Source organism: Hermetia illucens, chromosome 4 (assembly GCF_905115235.1).
Source record: "Hermetia illucens chromosome 4, iHerIll2.2.curated.20191125, whole genome shotgun sequence".
In the NCBI taxonomy this organism is placed as follows: Eukaryota; Metazoa; Arthropoda; class Insecta; order Diptera; family Stratiomyidae; genus Hermetia; species Hermetia illucens.
In genome coordinates, this window is record NC_051852.1 from 98,767,826 (window position 1) to 98,785,771 (window position 17,946).

Genomic DNA, 17,946 nt, shown 5'->3' on the forward strand with positions numbered 1-17,946 from the left:
TCTCATTTCTGGCTGTACTGTTATGGCACCGGTAAAATATATCACCAGGCATTTTGCTGTATGTAAGGTTATCCATCAAAACCTTGCATATAAGCATGGGCTGATCACGGGAACATGTCCGGTTTACCGATATGAGCCGCAAGCAGTACTTGATAGTTCTGCTTACAGCATGTATTGGGACCGGCAAGTTCTGACTGATCGCCATACCGCACACAACAAGCCTGACGTACTGCTAGTTGACAAGACGGGTCGCTCCGCGTATATTATTGATGTTGCTATCCCCCATAATAGCAACATTGAACGGAAATACGTGGAGAAGAAGGTGAACTATGAGCCATTGGCTCGGGAAATCAAAGAAATTTGGCGTCTCGAGCGGGTGGTTGTAGTTCCCATAATATTGTCAGCTACAGGTATTGTACCTAAATCCCTGACGGCTTCCCTTGATGTCCTGGGACTTTCGCACAGTCTGGTTCAAACCATGCAGAAGTACACCATTCTGCATACGTGCTCGATGTTGCGGGGAGTACTCGACGGATTCTCCCACTGACCTACCACCGGCCACCACCACCAGTGCCCCTTTAGTTTTTAAGTAGGTAGGATCGTCCGAGCCTAAATGCTTGGCACTTAGTGCTAGTATTAGGTAAAATCCGGCATCTGCCGAGATTGTGATAACTCGGAAATAAAAATAAATCATGCAAAAAGAGAAAACTAAAACAAAATAAAACAAAAAAAAAATCCGATCTAGGTCTGCCTTATTAATATTCTTTAATAATATATATAATCTATAATCTTCTATCGTTACTATCCTCGTTTACACAGGACGATTTGATGTTGTTCGTTCCATGGTTTTTTGCGCTGACGTTGCCACCATGTACTTCGTCTTGCCTTCATTAATGTGCAGCTACAGGTCTCGCACCGCTTCTCGATCTGGATGAAGGCAGATTGTACATCTCGGGTTGTTCTTCCCATAATGTCAATATCGTCAGCGTAGGCCAGTATTTTGGTGGACTTCGGCTTCGGCTGTAATTCCATCGGCGATTTTTAAGCCGATGAATTACACGGACAGTTTCTTCAATGTTTGGTGGTGGCAGCATTTGTTCATCGCCCTTAGTTGGCGGAACCTCCAACTCGCCGATATTCTGGTTGTCGAGCAGTTCATCAAAATGCTCAACCCACCGCTCCAATATACCCATTCTGTTGGAAATCAGATTTCCCTCTTTGCGTGGCAGGATGATCATTGAGGTGTGTAAGACTTCATCCTGCTGGCTTGCTGGTAAACCTTCAGCGCCCCCTGTACTTCTCGAGTTCACAGACTTGTTGGTTCTCTCAGGCTTCCTTTTTCTATCTGTGAAGTCGGTTCTCCACGCAACGGAGTTCGTGATAGGCCACTACGCGTGCTCGCGCTCTTTGAGCCTGGTATGCAGCATTCTTCCCTTCGATTGCCAGCTTACATTCATCGTCAAACCAGCCGTTCCGACTCCTTTTGTGGCTGGGGTCAAGTGTGTTTGTGGCCGTATCAAAGATACCGCCCTTCAAGTGGTTGTGAAGACCATTTGTTGATGCTTCATCTTCAGCACATCTGTTGATTGCGGTTATTGTGGCATCCATTTCCCCCTTATAGGTATTATGGAGGGCTCTGTTGTGGATGGCTTTAGTATTCACTCTCACCTGATTGACAGAGTTTATATTGTTCTAATACTTGACTGTTAAAAGCTCCAAGCATGGCGGCCAATATAACATTGTCAACTACAGGTATTGTACCTAAATCCCTTACGGCTTCCCTTGATGTTCTGGGATTCTCGCACAGTTTGGTTCAAACCATGCAGAAATACATCATTTTGGGGAGTTCTTGACGGATTCTATTAACCTACCACTGGTCACCACTACCAGAGCCCTTTATGTTTTAATTAGGTAGGATCGTCCGACCTTAAATGCTTGGCACTTAGTGCTTGTATTAGATCAAATCCGGCTTCTGCCGAGATTGTGATTCTAATTCGATCTGGGCCTTGAAATGTGTAAGAACACTTCATTCAAAACCGTAACGGTACCCTACGGGATACAGTACCCTATAAGAGGCAATGTGGTCCGCATTGCGCTCGCCCGTGGTTATTATCCTGATTTGACTCCGGTACTCACACCTGAGTCGACTGGTATCCGACATCAATTTGCCACCAGTGACATTCGAATCGTGACTTTCCACTGAGCCATCCGGACATTTTTCCCCGGCCAGGGCTTCGCGCGGCAGTGTTTCCACGATATCTGACATTTTCTTGATCTGGGTCCCCTCCTCGTTCGAACAAGGCATCCTCCTCAGCAATCCGACGATTTTGCATTTTTGGCCGTTTTAGTGGTCCGAGTATCATGAGAAAGGCAGCTATTATTGTACCGATGGGCTTCAATTTGAAATAACAAACAATCCGTATTATGGTTCGCCAGCAGTTCGCCATTGACGTTGACTTTGATTTTTGAAGGAGTATAGGTCGACGATTTTAACGACCCCTAAATCAAATCAAACCGTTTTTACTATGGATGTAGTGGTGGCTTTTGAAACTCTTCCGGTTGGTTATGCCCAAATCCGGCAAATTCGTTTACTAAGGTATCCATATCTGATCTTCATAGTATAATTGAACAATGTGGGGACTATTTTGTGGCTTTTATTTGCCAAAGAATACTGCATAAAAATAGCATGACTATTTGCTACGAGCCATCCGTGATCTATTAAAAGAATCCCACTCGAACAAAAGGTCCTGATAAATCACCTCTGACAATCACTTCCGCTCCATGATGAGAATTTCTCTCTTCTGCTCTGCGGCGAAACTTGTTTCGGAGTTACATTTCCAGTTCCGGTGTTTGGTGGCGAATGGGGTTTGGTGTTTTGGTGTTTGGTGGCGGATGGAGTTTTTCCCAGGCATAGTTAGTCTCCCTATTCCAGATACTTGCATGTTTGTGTGTCCACTGCTTTGAACAATTGGTCTTACCCCTAAGTCGTTATAGGACTCGCGGTTCGGAGGTTGATCCTGGTTTCACGTCAACTTCTCCACGCTCCTGTTCCTTGTTGTTTTCTGTGTTTTTTTTTGTTTCTGTATGGCCCATATGTGGACCCTCCGGCCCTTTCACTGCCCTCCGTGCAAATTTTCGGAAATTTTCAATTAACCTTTGACTTTAAGGTTTGTACTTAGTCTAATTATAGACTTTAGGCAAAGCAATGCAAGTGAGTTTAGCGATTTCACTATCAGCAGGAGCAAAACTAGATAAATTGATCTACACCATCGAAGCTCTTCTTTTTTAATGCACCATCTCCAAATCCTGAGACATTTGAGAAAGGTCTAAGACTCGATGTGAAAGCAAGTAGCAAGTTTTCCATATCCTCTTGTTAGTTTTAGTTTTTTCAGGCCCCCCCCCCCACTATAGAGAAATTTGAACAAAATTAGTGGTCCCGCGGGGAGAGTGTGGAGAAAATATGGGAGGTTTTAGTCGGTAAGAGTCCGGCATGCGTGTCCTAGATTCCAGATGCGTATCCATAATGGATTTCCCAGAGCCAAAAAAAAAGACGGACAAACGGACAGACAGACATTGAACCGATTTTAATAAGGTTTTGTTTTGCAAACAAAACCTTAAAAAACAGTAAAATAAAATGGTGAAGATCTTAGTATCTTAACAAAATAATTATTTATTATTATTTTATACTTGAATCTCCAAAATTCAGCTTTCGCGGAAATCACATTCTATCTAAATAGAAGTAGATATTGCCTTCCGCATCTGGTTTTCCGTACTGAATTTGTGAACCTTTTAAAAAGATATTCTCTGTACCTATCTACAAGCGAACCTATAAATATAATATGTTAATGTTGCTGTGCTGAATATAAAAAAGACTATTCAGTCCGAAAAGACCGTTTGATACGCATTAATTACATATGTTACAGTTAAAATACTTTCCGCACAAGCACTGAAACTAATTAGAGTAAAAGGAGAGCTGGAATATCAAAGCCAGTCGAAAATTTAACGAAGGTATCGAAAGTTACTATAGAAACCCTCAAGCAAAACAATAGAGACCAGATTTCAACACAGATTTCAACAGGACGCGCTGGTTGTTTTGTAAAGTCCTTAGTGTTTCGCCGATATTCAATTAGCCGGTTAAGTGTTTGAGTGCATTTAATTCTTATAACGTAGCAGTGTGGTGGCAAATAAATTTTAATCCAAAATCAAACAATGGAAGAATCGAATTTACCACATCAACGACCCATTTCGCGTCGGGGACTTCGCTCAGAACTGCAAAGTAGCGGGGGCAGCCAGGCGTCGTCCGCACCCCGTCCAGGAACAGGAGCCGTTCGGGGCTTCAATGTCGCCAGGCCACCCACTGCAACACCTGTTGGGACAGCAACCCGCCTCACCACCGCCACCCCATCTCTAAGTAGCCAAAGGATTGGGACAGCACTGGGCTATGCCGGTTCCATGATGGCCGAGCGCCCCATAACACAGCACGGCCTTAGTGGGCTGCCAACAAGCCAATCTCGCCTTGGTACTGCAGGAGGAATGCGAATGGTCAAGGACAAACGTTATTGGCAAGCAGTTTTGCAACAGAAAATCAATGAAATCACCCAGGTGAGGATGCGGAAAAGACTCTAATGAAACGTGAATAGTTTTAAACTTTCCATTCCAAACGCAATTAAGTACTTTATGCTTCTGTGAAAGCGTATCCATTACCAGTGAAATGTTTCTTGTTCGCTTAACGAAATAAGCGAATTTCAAGAGCAATAGCATATACGCAACTAGTAGATCCTTCATAATAGAACTTGACATCTGAATTGAAATCTTGCATTTGCTATCTTAGCTAGTTTAAGAAAGATAAAAAGGCGAATGAACTCAATTACCTAATAATAATCGTTGGCGCAACAATCCATATTGGATCAGGGCCTTGAAGTGTGTTAGAGCACTTCATTCAAGACCGTAACGGTACACTAGGAGGCAGTGTGGTCAGCATTGCGCTCGCCCGAGATTATTACCCTGATTTGACTCAGGTACTCATTCACAGCTGAGTCGACTGGTATCCGACGTCAAATCACGATACAAATTCCGCTGCCACCAGTGAGATTTGAACCGCGATCTTCCGTATGACAGCCTAGTGCTCTAACCACTGAGCTATCCGGACATCAAGTACCTAAGCTAATTTAAAAAATCATATCTAAGCCAAAAAGGGGTTTCGTTATTACTGATTTCTTCGTTTTTGGCTTCGACTGGGTTGACTTTATTATCCAGAAATCCATACTGCTGACCTTCGAAAAGACCAACGAGTAAGCCTTTATTGTTAAGGTCTAAGCCAACATTATTTAAGATCATGGAGGTTTTATTTCGGAGCCAGACGCATGGCTCGCTCAGGTCGGCTGTCGCAAGTCAAAATGGACACATCGCGGGCCCTACTTCCTTGCTAAAACTTTAGCTGGGCCAACCCTCTTGAGCGTGCCTTCGATTTCTATGGGCCTAGTTCGAGGACCTGATAGCGTGCAGGAGTCGAGCTCCGTGGGCATGCCGGCCATGTTTTCGCGTGGTTGGCGGCTTCAGCTTCGGCACTGCGTCCTTGAGCAAACGTAACAATACGTCGTGTATTGGAACGCTGGGGAGTCTCAGGTTCTCCCCGTGCTTACAGCAAATTTTTCGCGATTGGCTCTCCAGAGATCCAGTAGGACGAGTGGCAGGGAGTCATCTTGGGCCATTATATCGGCTTTCAGCGTCCTGCGCCATCTTTTACACATCCCACTGGACTGAGGATGACACGAGGTCGATCTTCGTGAAGTCAAGAAGTTTGCTTAATCCCGAGAAAAGGGGGAACTTTAACTGAATTCTTTGTTCGGTGGTTATAATTACCAGCAGACTGAAGCCTACATTCTACTCTCCGCAGTAGGTCTCGGGGCACGATTGTGCAGAAGTGTCTATCGTCTCAGGATACCGAATGAACCTGTCGATGATTGTGAGGCAATAGCGCAAACCGTACAAGCCTCGCACTTTTGACTCTGTCGAAGTTAATTGTGTGAAAGCGCTTGTGGACCGCCTACCCCTTTCCTTACATGTTTTGTAATTTTTCATGCATGCGATACAGTACCTGGTTCCTAGTTGATGGACGGCCAAAAATATCATACTTTGTAGTGACTAGCCGATTCGATCGACCGGTGCCTTATTTGAGGCATCGCAGTATATACTAGACATTGAGCCAAAGATGAGAAACTCTCTAAATGAGTATTTTAATTGGCCCTGAGCCTCTGAAAACCTGTATAGTCCTTTTGCGCCTGCGTGAAAATCGACGGTGGCGGGGATTTTGATCTTTACAATACGTGACAAATGTCGAAAGTGTACTTACCTTGGTCAAAAAACGACGGTAGAAGTTTAACATGCCTAAGCACCTTCTCAGATCCTTAATTTGTTTCGGAAAGGTGACGGTCAAAATTGCTTGCACCTTGGCTAGGCTTTGCTAAATGCCTTCAGGGGTTATCGGGTGGCTGACCAATTTCAATTGTGTTTGTAAGAATTTGCATTTCTCAACATTGAATATTAGACCTCAAAGAGACGTTTACTTGAGATACTCTAAATGTTCAGAATCAGAGGACACGATCATCTAAAGGTCCAAAACAAAAGTGAAGGTCTCCTAGCAGAGAGTGGACGAATCTCTGAAAAGTTTGAGCTGCATTGCATAGTCCAAAAGTCATCCTAATGAACTCAAAGAGCCTGAAATGTGTGAATATGCTTGTTTTCAGGATGTCCTGCCTTGTCTAAGCCTACGGTCGAGAAAATACGGCAATATGCGATAAAGTGCGCAAAGCTGTGGATGAATGAAATTGGGTATCGGTCTGGAATCGTTTGGGTATTTAGTCGTCTGTAATCGCCACAAGGTTTCCATTTGCCACTGGGTTTAGGGAATATGTGCTCAAGAAGTTCTTCGAGCTATTTTCATGCAACTAATAGGGGGCCAATAGTGTTGACGTGGTGCTGAAGATCATACTTAACTCGCTCGGAAAGAAGATGCTCGTTAGTGATGTTGTGATATTTCTGAAGAAGTGCGGTTATACCTGATTTGTCAACGTCTTCAAAAACAATGGAAAGAGTATTAGATATGCAGGTTGGGATTCTTCCTGATGACTTCATTGTGATCTCAATGAGGGATGCGTTGTGTAAATCCACTAATAATCTCTAGTGGCACAGGAAGTCTGAACCTAAGATGGGAATGTTAATATCCGTTGTAATGAAGCGCCAAGAAAATGTTCGTCGGAGTCCTAGACGCATATCTACCTCCTAGAGTTGTTCGTGCGGATCGACGAAAAATCCGCTTTGTGACTTTTAAAGTTTGCGGTGCTAGTCGGTGATTGCGGAATGCGGGGCAAACCGAGATTTCAGCGTCTGTATTGATCAGGTAGTGGTTTTTAGTCGACGTGATGATGAATTTCGGGTAGCCATCGCCAGAGTTCCTGGCAAATCTAAAATAGTTCTTTGGGGAAAAGGTATAGGGGCTGGTACAATCTATTTTCGCAAACCGCGTTTCTTCAGTTAGAAATACATCGGATTTCGATATGAGTATATGGGAAACAAGCCATTCAAGAAGCAATGGCTTTCTCTGGAACCGGTTTTATGGTTCTATATTGTAGTAGCAGATGATTCGGCAACGGATGATGTTCCCGTAAAAAGACAACCGGTTACCGGGTTTGCTGGTTTGAGAAGGACACACTTGTGGTGGCTTTAAAGGGGCTAATGACCCGAAAGAAGAAGGAGAACTCGAGATAATATTCTCAATGTATAGTCGGGGAGTGTGCGCTGCATTTGCTTCAAAAAGGGAAACAAAACTACTAACCAAAAAACTGGGACGTTGAAATCGGGCATCTTCGAAGTAGCCTTAAGCAGGGTCCATAAACGAACCACAGAAATTTTTTTTTTCAAAAATTATAAACAAGATCCTTGTTTCCTGTTCACCGTTCTTCCTCAAAATAAGGTATGTGGAGAACACTCAGAAGCTAGTCCATTGTACTCGAATTCAAAATAATAATAACCTTTTCTCCTTAACAAATAGACTTATTGGAAACAGGAAAGGGCAGGGAAATTCCAGAGCAGGATTCCAGTCTCTTTCGATTTGTTGAAGAACTCGGTGACATCTCACATGAGCAATATAGCGCCGTGAATCTGAGAAGAATAGATTCGGCATACTGTCTAATTACACTGAAAGTATGCAGTGCATCTAGAGTAACATAGAGTGATGCAGCATGCTTTACCGCGATAATGATCCTTGTATACCTTCTAGTAATCTTAACTAGCGAGAAGGTGCACGAGACTTGTGTGGCTGCAAATTTCTGAAAAGTCACTAGCAAGAAATTGTAGCAATGGTAGGATAACTCTGAAATCACATTGTAAAAGCACCGGAGTCTTCGGCATGAAGTAATTCTCTTACTGAATCTGAATGGTTTTGGTGAATGTGAGTCCCACATTACTACAAACCGGCATATCAACGCTTTTCTAAGATTTCCATATTCTCCAAATTAAATTAAGTCGGAAGTCGAAAGATACGAAAGATTTTCCTTATGTGAAAACCTTTGGCCATATTGTCGCAATACTCTGACAAGGCACAACCGCGCACTAAGAATTACATGGGCATGCGGCTAGGCACCGATAGGCTTTAAGACCACATTCTACACTAAAAAAAGGGGACAACTTTCCTGCTGCTTATGCCAGGCAATTGAATCCATATGTGACACAGAACAATTAAGGTGGAGTGTAAGCTTCTGGGGAAGACCTAAAGAGAATTTAATCACACTTTGGCAAATCGGCGGTGATGGCGCTTAAGTCTGGTTTACGCGCTATGGCCGATTTAGAGGATAATGGCAAAGATATATAGTATAGCAATCTACAAAGGTTGGCATTCTTGAAAAGTTATTCGAGGCTGGCTTTAAGGACTCGTGCCCTGCGAAATACAGCAAAAAGATATTGCCGCTGAAATGGAATCCAATCTTACGGAGCTGAATAGGGAGGTTTTCAACACGGTCTTGGCTGGATTATTATGAGAACATTTATAGCATCAGCGAGTTTGCGAAATTTAGTAAGATTCTGGCTAAAAAAACGAGCCCACCTTTCTTAAAAAGTCGGTAGGCTCTTGACCGGAATATCTTATGAGAACTGATAGTCTGCAAACTCTTTATCGCCAGCGAGGACTACTGGAGGAAAAAACTCCGCTTGGAGGTTATGCAACTTTAGTCGTGTAATATTATGGAATCAGCAATCACTGAGGATAAAACTGGCTTGGCTATAAACAGATTTTCCACATATATGTATATCCGAGCACCAGATGGTATAATGCCGGTCGTGATACAAAATTAGCAAGAATTGGCTATTCCATGGCTTGAAGAGATTTACCGAAATTTCACTTATATCTACCTCAATCCTGGAGATACGCGTGCGTGGTTGTGCTACAATCCATTTTAGAGCGATGATGAAGAGGTCGCACTCCTCCTAATCTCAGCATGACCTAAATCAAAGGAAAATCCACATGAAGTCATTAGCACCGTTGAGCGGTTGCTACAGTACAGGCTTCCTGAATATAGAGAGAGGATTCCACAGAGTTGGTACCAAAGCCACTACGGAAGCTCCATCCAAAATGCTAAAGATAAAAATATTCCAATCTGATTTAGAGAGTAACCACTTGACCAGAATTATGAAAAAATGAATGCCCCAGGGTAGCGCCATCTCTCCCGTGCTCTGAGTGACAGTGATGGTTGAATTTCTAGGGATATTGGACAGGAGCAGGGTGAAGGTAATGTTAAATACCACCAAAAGTGTGTGATGCTATTTACCATAGCAAGACCCGGTTACCCGAATTCCACCTCCCGCTACTAAATAGGCAGAAATTGTCACTTTCTTTCAATGGAAAGCATTTAGGTGTGATTCTGGATCCTAAGTTAAATTGAAGACTGGACTGAAGGCTAAGAAGGCCTGTATAGCCTTCAACATACGAGAATGGTTCTCTGGATGTACCCAGCCGGAGTTTGCCCCATTCTAACTTTCAGCTCTATTGTATGGTGGAAGATACTGAACAAGAAATACAAAAAAATAGGCTTAATAGGATCTAAATAATCGCGTGTGCAACAATCCGCTCCAGCCGATATCTCCTGAAAATTCTCACCCGGATATTAAACACTGAAGCCACGGTCATTAGAACATCTTAGGCGATATACTTCGAGAACGCAAGCTAACCTTCAAGAGGAATTTTTGTGGTGGGCTTTCTAATCGGGGCAGAGTGAACGAGCGGCGGTGTTTTGTAAGGTGATATGATACAGTATTCCTCATTGACGGATTAAAGATGGTCTGTGAAGTCAGAGCGGGAATATTTACGAATCCGTGCAGTGTTCGGTCTTCCGGGATTCAACAGTGTTGTCCAAGCGTGTCCGTGTGTTCCAAGCGTAACATAGTCATTCTGACCGAGAGCTAGACTCCTTGTACTCGGTGACGACGTCCTCCTAGCTGGTGGAGCAGTTCAAGGATACGCTGCCATTGCCAAATCTATGGAGAGCAGTTTGCCCTATAGTGAGAATGTCAGAGCGCATAATTTATAATATATTACTCCTGATTATATACTATTAGTCCTCCTGAAGAAGGCTAAGGTAATGGATTACTTTGACAATATAGTACTGATTCTGGCTCAAAAGCATAGTTATACTCATACTAAAAAATTAATGCTATAAGGTCGTGGTTAGAAAGTGTTGAACCGCCGTTGGTAGAGAAAAAGACAGAAGCGATCCACATCACAAGGAGCTGTAGGAGAAACTATGCGATATCATCGCACCATCACATCCATTAAACATCTTAGAATGGTGATAGATGCAAAATCTAATTTCAGATAGCATCACCAATATGGTCATCACAATGTATCAAGCATCGGAGGACTCATAGGAGGCTAGGGGTGTAATTGCATGTTGGCTATGCAACACCAATTTAGAGAAGTTCACTACACAGCTTATTTAGTTAATGCACATAAAGTGGAAGCAATTACAGAAAGAGAGTGTGTTTCGTGCCGCATTTATTATCCCGATAATCTCGTCAATTGCCACATTGGCAAATAAGATGACGAGCATGTATAAGGGAAAATCCATCTCTCCATCCAAATGATGGGATAATCGTTGGAAGGGAGAGACCTGTAAATAGATGGCAACAACAATATCTGTGGTTTTAATGGGCAAAAATGCCACATGGAGATGTCTGATTCAGCGTCTTTTAAAGAATTGCTCCTTGTTTAGAAAGAAAGAGCCGACAGATGAACAGAGAGTTCTTGGTTTCCCAAAAAGACCTGTTACCATCTTCGACCGAGCTTTGACTAGTTAGTTTTTGTTAATTAATGCTGTAAAATATAAAATAATATACATAACAATTAAATATCTACTCATTCTCATGAAGTGTAGATTGCACAGCATACCTTTATTCTACTCTATATTCATTCATCTTATCAACTTAAAATTTATATTCACAGGAAACTACAAAACTAATCAATGAAAAGCAGGCTATGGATCGAGAACGCTCAGCGAAACGTATCTATGATCAAAAAGTTAAAGAAGCTGCAAAGGAGCTAACCGATCTTCAGGCTCAACTCACAGATATGAATATCACATTGGACAGTTTTAGTTCGGGCCTTACTCGCCAACACCTGCAAAAAGAGGCAGCTGCCCTCCGGGAAAAGAACGAGGCTACGCAAAACCAGCTAGAAAGCCTTTTCCGCGAGCGTCAAATGAAGGATGAACGCAACAAACAACTTGAACAAGAGATAGAGGTTGAGAAAAATAAGATCAACGACATGATCCTTTCACTTCCTCTAGAAGATCAAGCTAAGTATCGAGAACATCAATCTTTGGCTGAACATCTTAAAGCAGAAAGCGCAGAAATACATAACAAACTTGATTCCCTGAATGGACAAAAAGAAAGACTGAATGCTATCGTAATGTCGTCGCAGGTAAGGCTAGAAGCAGCTAGACTGAAGCTGAAACTCAAGGAATTGACTGAAAAGCATAATAGCCTCGTTGAGGAAGAAGAGAACAAACTTACACCCGAACAGGAGCGGGACAAGTTGATAAAGGAAGTTCGAATGAATAATCAGGCATTGATCAGTATTGGTCGTCAGATGAAGATTGTCGAGGATCAACTTGCAGAAAAGAGGGAGCTTTTGCAACTTGTTGAGCAGGTAATACCATAAGTACTTTTATAGTATATTTTAGTTTCAGCTCGCTCTAGGTGAAAAGGACCTCGCGACTTTCGAGGAATACAAAGAATACAACAACAAACGGGCGAGATTTTTAGGAGACTGGTGGCGAGCATCTGTTTGACGAAGATTTGCATGGATAAGAATAAGCCTCCCCAATCCCTGCATCTGCAAAACGTTCGGATCACTATGGACAGCTGAGCAGTTATCAAAGATTAAGAACCCCAGGTGAACAGCCACCTTTTCTTCTGCACTGGGGGAAAGTGCGTGAAGTCGCGGAAAAGGCGAATGACAAAGTGCGGTTCGGAGTTAGGAACACAAAGGTGAAACGAACTGGACCCAGTTGACCACACCAAAGAGCTGTTGGAGGAGATTGACCGTCCGAGGGTGACGTAATCTCTCCAGTGTTAAGGTTGATAGTAATGAACAAAATCCTATGCAAATTGGACATGAGCGTGTAAAGGTGGGGCGCTGAGCAGGAAATACGATAGAACCAAGCTTAACTGGATTCAGGTGCAGATGCTGCTGTGGCTCGACAGCCCTGCCTTCAATGTACCCCTACACCTCCACCCCTTGAACCTGAACATTAAATACGTTATAGTGTGCAGTGCTGTAAGATTGCGTGAGACCGGATGTAGGACAGCGAAGACTTATAACACCTGTAGAGTCCATGCGAAAATTTTTTCGGATAAACACACTGTAGATGACTCGTACGCTCTTCCAGGATTCCTCAGTTTATTCCAGGCGGATTTTCTGTGGATACTGGAGCCATGTCAATGGTTGGGACACGATCTCAACTCCAAGCATAACAAAGTCATTCTGATCGACAGGCAAGCGGCCATCAAAGCTTTGTAGTGGTGACTCCTCCAGGGTGGTGGGACAGTGCAGGAACGCACTAAACAAACTGGGCGCACGTTGAAAGCCAGCCTCCTCTAGCAACATATAGGGGAACAAAATGTCAATAGACTGGCCAGGTGGAGCTCTTTTCTTGACAATCCCTCGGCGGGCGTAGTTGGCGTTCGGCCAGCGATTTTCATGGATCAAATCTACTCGCAATACTTAACAGCCGCTGACTTTGTATGGCGAAAGCTCACCACCTGCGCAAATCGAAGAAAGTTTAGCCCTCCTATAACAAGACCTGACCGCGATTGCTTCTGGGTACAACGCGTGCAAATATGTACTGGAGTACAATAGTTTGCACGGGGCACTGGCCTATAGGAGACCATGCGGCCAGGCTCGGCGAACTCCGAAATTGTGGAGAGCAGCAAGAAACCCTTCAGACACGTATAACGAAACAACAATGGTCAACGATCTAACCGGTGGAGGTTCAAGACGATCAATTACCAAAAGGTGATAATCCGAATATTCGAGCAGAATCCTACGGTAACGTTGTGCCGAGCTCAACGTTTGTTGGGGTGTAAAGGAATCTCGGGTAGTCTGATGACAATAAAATGAAGATTGATTACAATATCGCAGTACAGGGATGAAACCTTTTTTGAGCAAGGGCCACATAGAAAACAGTTTGCAATGGGCCACAGAGAGTATGGCTCGCGACTTTTCGAACGTAGTTTTTACTAGTGAGACGTCTTTTATGGGCATGGAGTACCCACAAGCGAAGATAGTCAATACGCGGGAAACTTTTTTTATTTTTCAGCACACACGCTCTTGTGATAAATCGTGTGCACACAACCTGAAAATTTCGAAACTATTTCGTTACCAAAATGCTAAACACGCCTTGCGACTGACCTCACGGCCACGACCTTTGGCTATCAAACAGTTTCCGATTGGTTTCTAATATGTACTTATGCTCCTCGACTACGACATCGAGGACCCCAGAATGCTCACTTCGTCCGAATTGTGCTATATCAGCTTTGTATTTAGGATCTAAGTAAGGTGACATGTTGGAGCTCTGGAGAGTACTCGTCTGCCTCTTGTAATGATGTGCTGGAAAGCCTAGAGGTAGCAAACAATATTGGCTTTGAAAAGGACCATCATCTGAGGGTCTGTGATTTCCGTTTGCGTGTCACTACTGCATTCGGTAGCAAATTTAAAACGGGTCGCTGTCGTGATCTGATTGTTGTCTAGCAATAGGAAAACTTTCTTGCTGTAGAAAAGATAGAAACTCTAAATAACTCGCCCTAAAATAACACTGGGCCAGGACCTAGTTGAACGTATTACAGAACACCTCAAAAGCTTGATCGGCAGAGAGCGGACTCCTCTAATAATCTCATTAACACCATTTGGAGCAGTGCGCTCCACCTGCTTTTCATTGATTTCAAGAAGAAGGCGCATTCCTGAGAAATGTATAGCTGTTATCAGGGTTAGATGGTGCATTGAGGTAACATCTTAGAGGAACTTGAAGTCCGAAGCGGAGTCTGGCAGGGTTGCATTTTGTCACCCCTAGATTTTTTTAGAGGAGGTAGTGCGGTTCGATGTCATCTTTCCTCAAATACCCCGACCACCCTGATAATATCTACTTACTCTCTCACCAAGCCATGCGTCTTGATCAACTGGCTCTGGGTTTGGAGAAGAAGGCAAGCAGAATTGAACTGAAGACAAATACCAACAAAATCAAGGCTGTCAGTCTAACTAGTCATCGCACCCTTCCTATTTGCATTAATGGGCAGAACATCGAGGGCGTCGAATAGTTTGTATATTTAGGAAACCTTGTTTCTGGCGGCGGCAGGACTGAACTTGATGTCGCTCGGCACATATACAGCGCTAGATCATCTTCCTCTGTTTTGTCCAATATCTGGAAATGTAACTATGTCAAAATCAACATCAAATTGAGGCTATTTTGCGTCAACGTATTATACGAGCATAGCACATGGAAAGTGATAACCACTGCTATTCGAAGGGATCAAGTTTTCATCAATGCATGTCCGCGTCATGTCACTAAGGCACTCTGACCTGAGACAATAACAAATGAAGAACTTTGCCGGTATACGGGTTAGGCCCGTGTACGTGTTGGTTATATTGACAAGGACAGCAACTTTAGTGCTGGTTTTGCCGATGAGTGATAGCGTATAGGTGTCTTTGCTTCGCTACGCAACTATATAGTAATATATTCTCTATTCTATTGCTCTTGATGCTACCCCAGACTTCATGGTGGACGTTTGCTTCAACCCTAGCAATTGCCTGTACCCCTCGCAGTAGTTGGGCAGGTCCTCAATTTTCTTCGTGGGTGGCGCGATCTACGAGTTATACGGGAAAGTAGGTGTCTGCTACTAAGTATTTCTGCACATTCCCGTTTGCGCCCGTTATACGGATTCGTGTTGCTACTAAGCATTTGATGAGTGTGTATAGCAATATGTTATATATTAACTTACCTCCGACGTTCCTGAGTTCGGCTGACTTCCAATTCACAACAAATGTTTTTGGGTCAGTACTATATTCAGTTTTGACTAGCGGGCTGATTGTCGCCATTGGAGTTTTATAATGCCAAAGGTTTATCTCGATTACCTTCAGCATCTGTCGACCACTTACTTGTGTTTTTGAAGGTTAACTGAGGCAAACCAAAGTAACCTCTGCAGCCCCTGTCTTCGAACTTTTATTCTCGATACATAGCACAATGATTACACCGTCTCCATTGCTCCTGAAAACGATCGTGTTCCATTTCTTGCATTTGAGACCTACATTCTGATTCCTCAGCTTTACTAGTAATTTCTCTGGACCGTCAGCACTCACTATCCGGACTACCACCTTGTTGGTTTTGGCCACCTCCCTTACCTCGCTACCTGTGGGCAACCATTAGCTCGTTGATTTGTTCGGCGCAAGGCTTTTCTTTCTGGCACTTTTCTAGTATGTAGGTTTCTCCAGGTATTGTTTACCCATCGTTTGAAGAGAGTTTTGGAACCATCAGCCAGCGAGGTCTTGGACTCCGACCTTCTCATTTTGGTTGGTTTATAGTTTCGTTGATAGATCCCGTGTTTCGCGAGGGATGGGGTCACCTATACGGTTGAATTGTTTTCCTTCTTCGCCTCACTTTCACTTTTGCACGCCAGGCAGCTTCTTTCCGGATATGGTTAGTCTTTTGAAAGTGTTTTCAACCACAGAGTTTGCATGGCAACTTTGATATGACCAATTGGTGGTGGTAAGAATTTCGTTTCGCTAAGCTGCGCACAGGTGTACGTGTACTCCGTTTTTCTCGACGCTCTGAAATTGTGTTGGCCCTGCTTTCACATCAATTTCCCCACTTTGTTGCTCTTTGTTAGTTGTTTTTTTTCTTTTTTGCTTCTTTTTTCTTTGTTTTTGTATCATCCATGTGGTGTAGGTCGATTATATTTACCTCCATTCATCAATCGGCAAGAGCCGCATGACAGCTTGGATTGAGTTTTTGATTACCGCTTGGCTTATTGCCCCAACAATGAGCTTCAGAGATGCAAATATTACTATTGCTTGAAATATCTATTAATACCTGAGGCTCTAAAACTTTTCAATTTCTTCTTGTCTCAATTCACCGCTGAAATAAATTTACTTCTACTTTCTTGTTGATTGACACTTTTATTGGCTTTAAATCCTAAGCGCTTGGGTAACTTATGATGGCTTTGATTTTTATTACAGGATCTTGAGGAGGGTAACTCAGAACGGCATGCCAAGTATAAAGAGCTAAAACGACGCGATGAAACTATGACGGCATTTCTGGAAACATTTCCTCAACAAGTTGATATGGAGCGCAAAAGTAACCAAATTTTGATTATATTCAGATTATCCTAATTTCACCACAAATTGATTTCACAGATTTGGAGCATCTTAAGAACCAAATTGCTTATGCTATTGAACAAATAACTCTGCAGGGCATCAACATGAGATCATTCAGTATGAAAGGGGCTGATGCAATCAACGAGAGGAATGATTTAAGCAGCCAAGATGGACTCTTGAAGGAGTATAAGAGGCTAAGCATTCAGCTTAAGCAATTGCAGATATTGGAAAAACGTACAGCTACTCAGCTCAAACAACTTAGTGAAGAGGAGGCGGAGCTCATGAGTGAAATACCGAAATACAGTAATTTGAATGTAAGTTAAGTCGTCGTAGTTAGGACCATAAGAGGCTTTAAGGTGCAAACCAAAAGAAAATACTCTTCAGGTTTAAGAATATGTACCCATAGTATAGTTGATACTTTCCTCAAACAGGCTCTGCGAACAGAGGCAGCCGAAAATATGAGTGAGTTAACAGGAAAGTTGGAAGAGCTGAAAAAGAAGAAACGCGTAACCGAAGATGTCGTCGCAGAAGCAAAGCGAAGGAATCAGGAAATTAAGGTAACTTTTTGAAATTACGCAATGAAAATATTTTTTCCCAAAACTGACTTTCTCCTTTAGGACCATCTCAGAAGCAACGACACATATCGTCATATATCACATTTAGAAGAACGTCTCACTGACTTAATGCGTGAGAATCAAACCTTACAAGAAGTGGTCGAGGAGGATCGTAAGAAAAATGATTTTTCTAAGATTCGGAAAAATGTCGAAGATCTCACAAATTCTTTGAATCAAATGCTTATTGAGGATGTAGAGAAAAACAAGAAGCTTTAGTTAATGATTTGATTATTTTTGATAATGTCTTTATTAAAGCGATTTGTATCCCAAAACAAGTTTCAAATTAAAAGATTAAAAAGATAGAAAAATAGTATTTTGTCGGCATTCATCCCTTATAAAACAAGACGATCATTTACTTTAGGAAGCCATCCATTTTTCGATTTCCTCAACACTGTAAGGTTTAGATATATTACAGAG

At 42.8% G+C, this 17,946-nt stretch overlaps 2 protein-coding genes across 3 annotated transcripts in view; one reads left to right on the plus strand and one right to left on the minus strand.

Annotated features, from left to right (window-relative positions):
- The first annotated feature begins 4,071 nt into the window (after window positions 1-4,071).
- On the plus strand, window positions 4,072-17,837 carry LOC119653372 (intraflagellar transport protein 74 homolog). Its single transcript, XM_038057914.1, has 6 exons — window positions 4,072-4,602; window positions 11,492-12,196; window positions 16,778-16,895; window positions 16,955-17,229; window positions 17,347-17,472; window positions 17,533-17,837. The coding sequence occupies exons 1-6, from the start codon at window positions 4,210-4,212 to the stop codon at window positions 17,743-17,745; spliced, it is 1,830 nt and encodes a 609-aa protein (XP_037913842.1). The 5' UTR covers window positions 4,072-4,209; the 3' UTR covers window positions 17,746-17,837.
- LOC119653373 (xaa-Pro dipeptidase) overlaps window positions 17,741-17,946 on the minus strand; it is a 370,526-nt gene continuing 370,320 nt past the window's right edge. For both annotated transcript variants that reach the window (XM_038057917.1, XM_038057916.1), the window contains one exon: window positions 17,741-17,920. In XM_038057917.1, the coding sequence (XP_037913845.1) occupies window positions 17,887-17,920 (34 nt within the window). In that variant the 3' untranslated portion in view covers window positions 17,741-17,886. The remainder of the gene's footprint in view (window positions 17,921-17,946) is intronic.

What these genes read in the sequence shown, in the direction of transcription:
- LOC119653372 (XM_038057914.1), top strand. Translation starts at nt 4,210, where the DNA reads ATGGAAGAATCGAATTTACCACATCAACGACCCATTTCGCGTCGGGGA. An exon ending in AGTTGATATGGAGCGCAAAA is followed by an intron (nt 16,896 to 16,954) that starts GTAACCAAATTT and finishes TTGATTTCACAG; the next exon opens with ATTTGGAGCATCTTAAGAAC. An exon ending in CGAAATACAGTAATTTGAAT is followed by an intron (nt 17,230 to 17,346) that starts GTAAGTTAAGTC and finishes TTCCTCAAACAG; the next exon opens with GCTCTGCGAACAGAGGCAGC.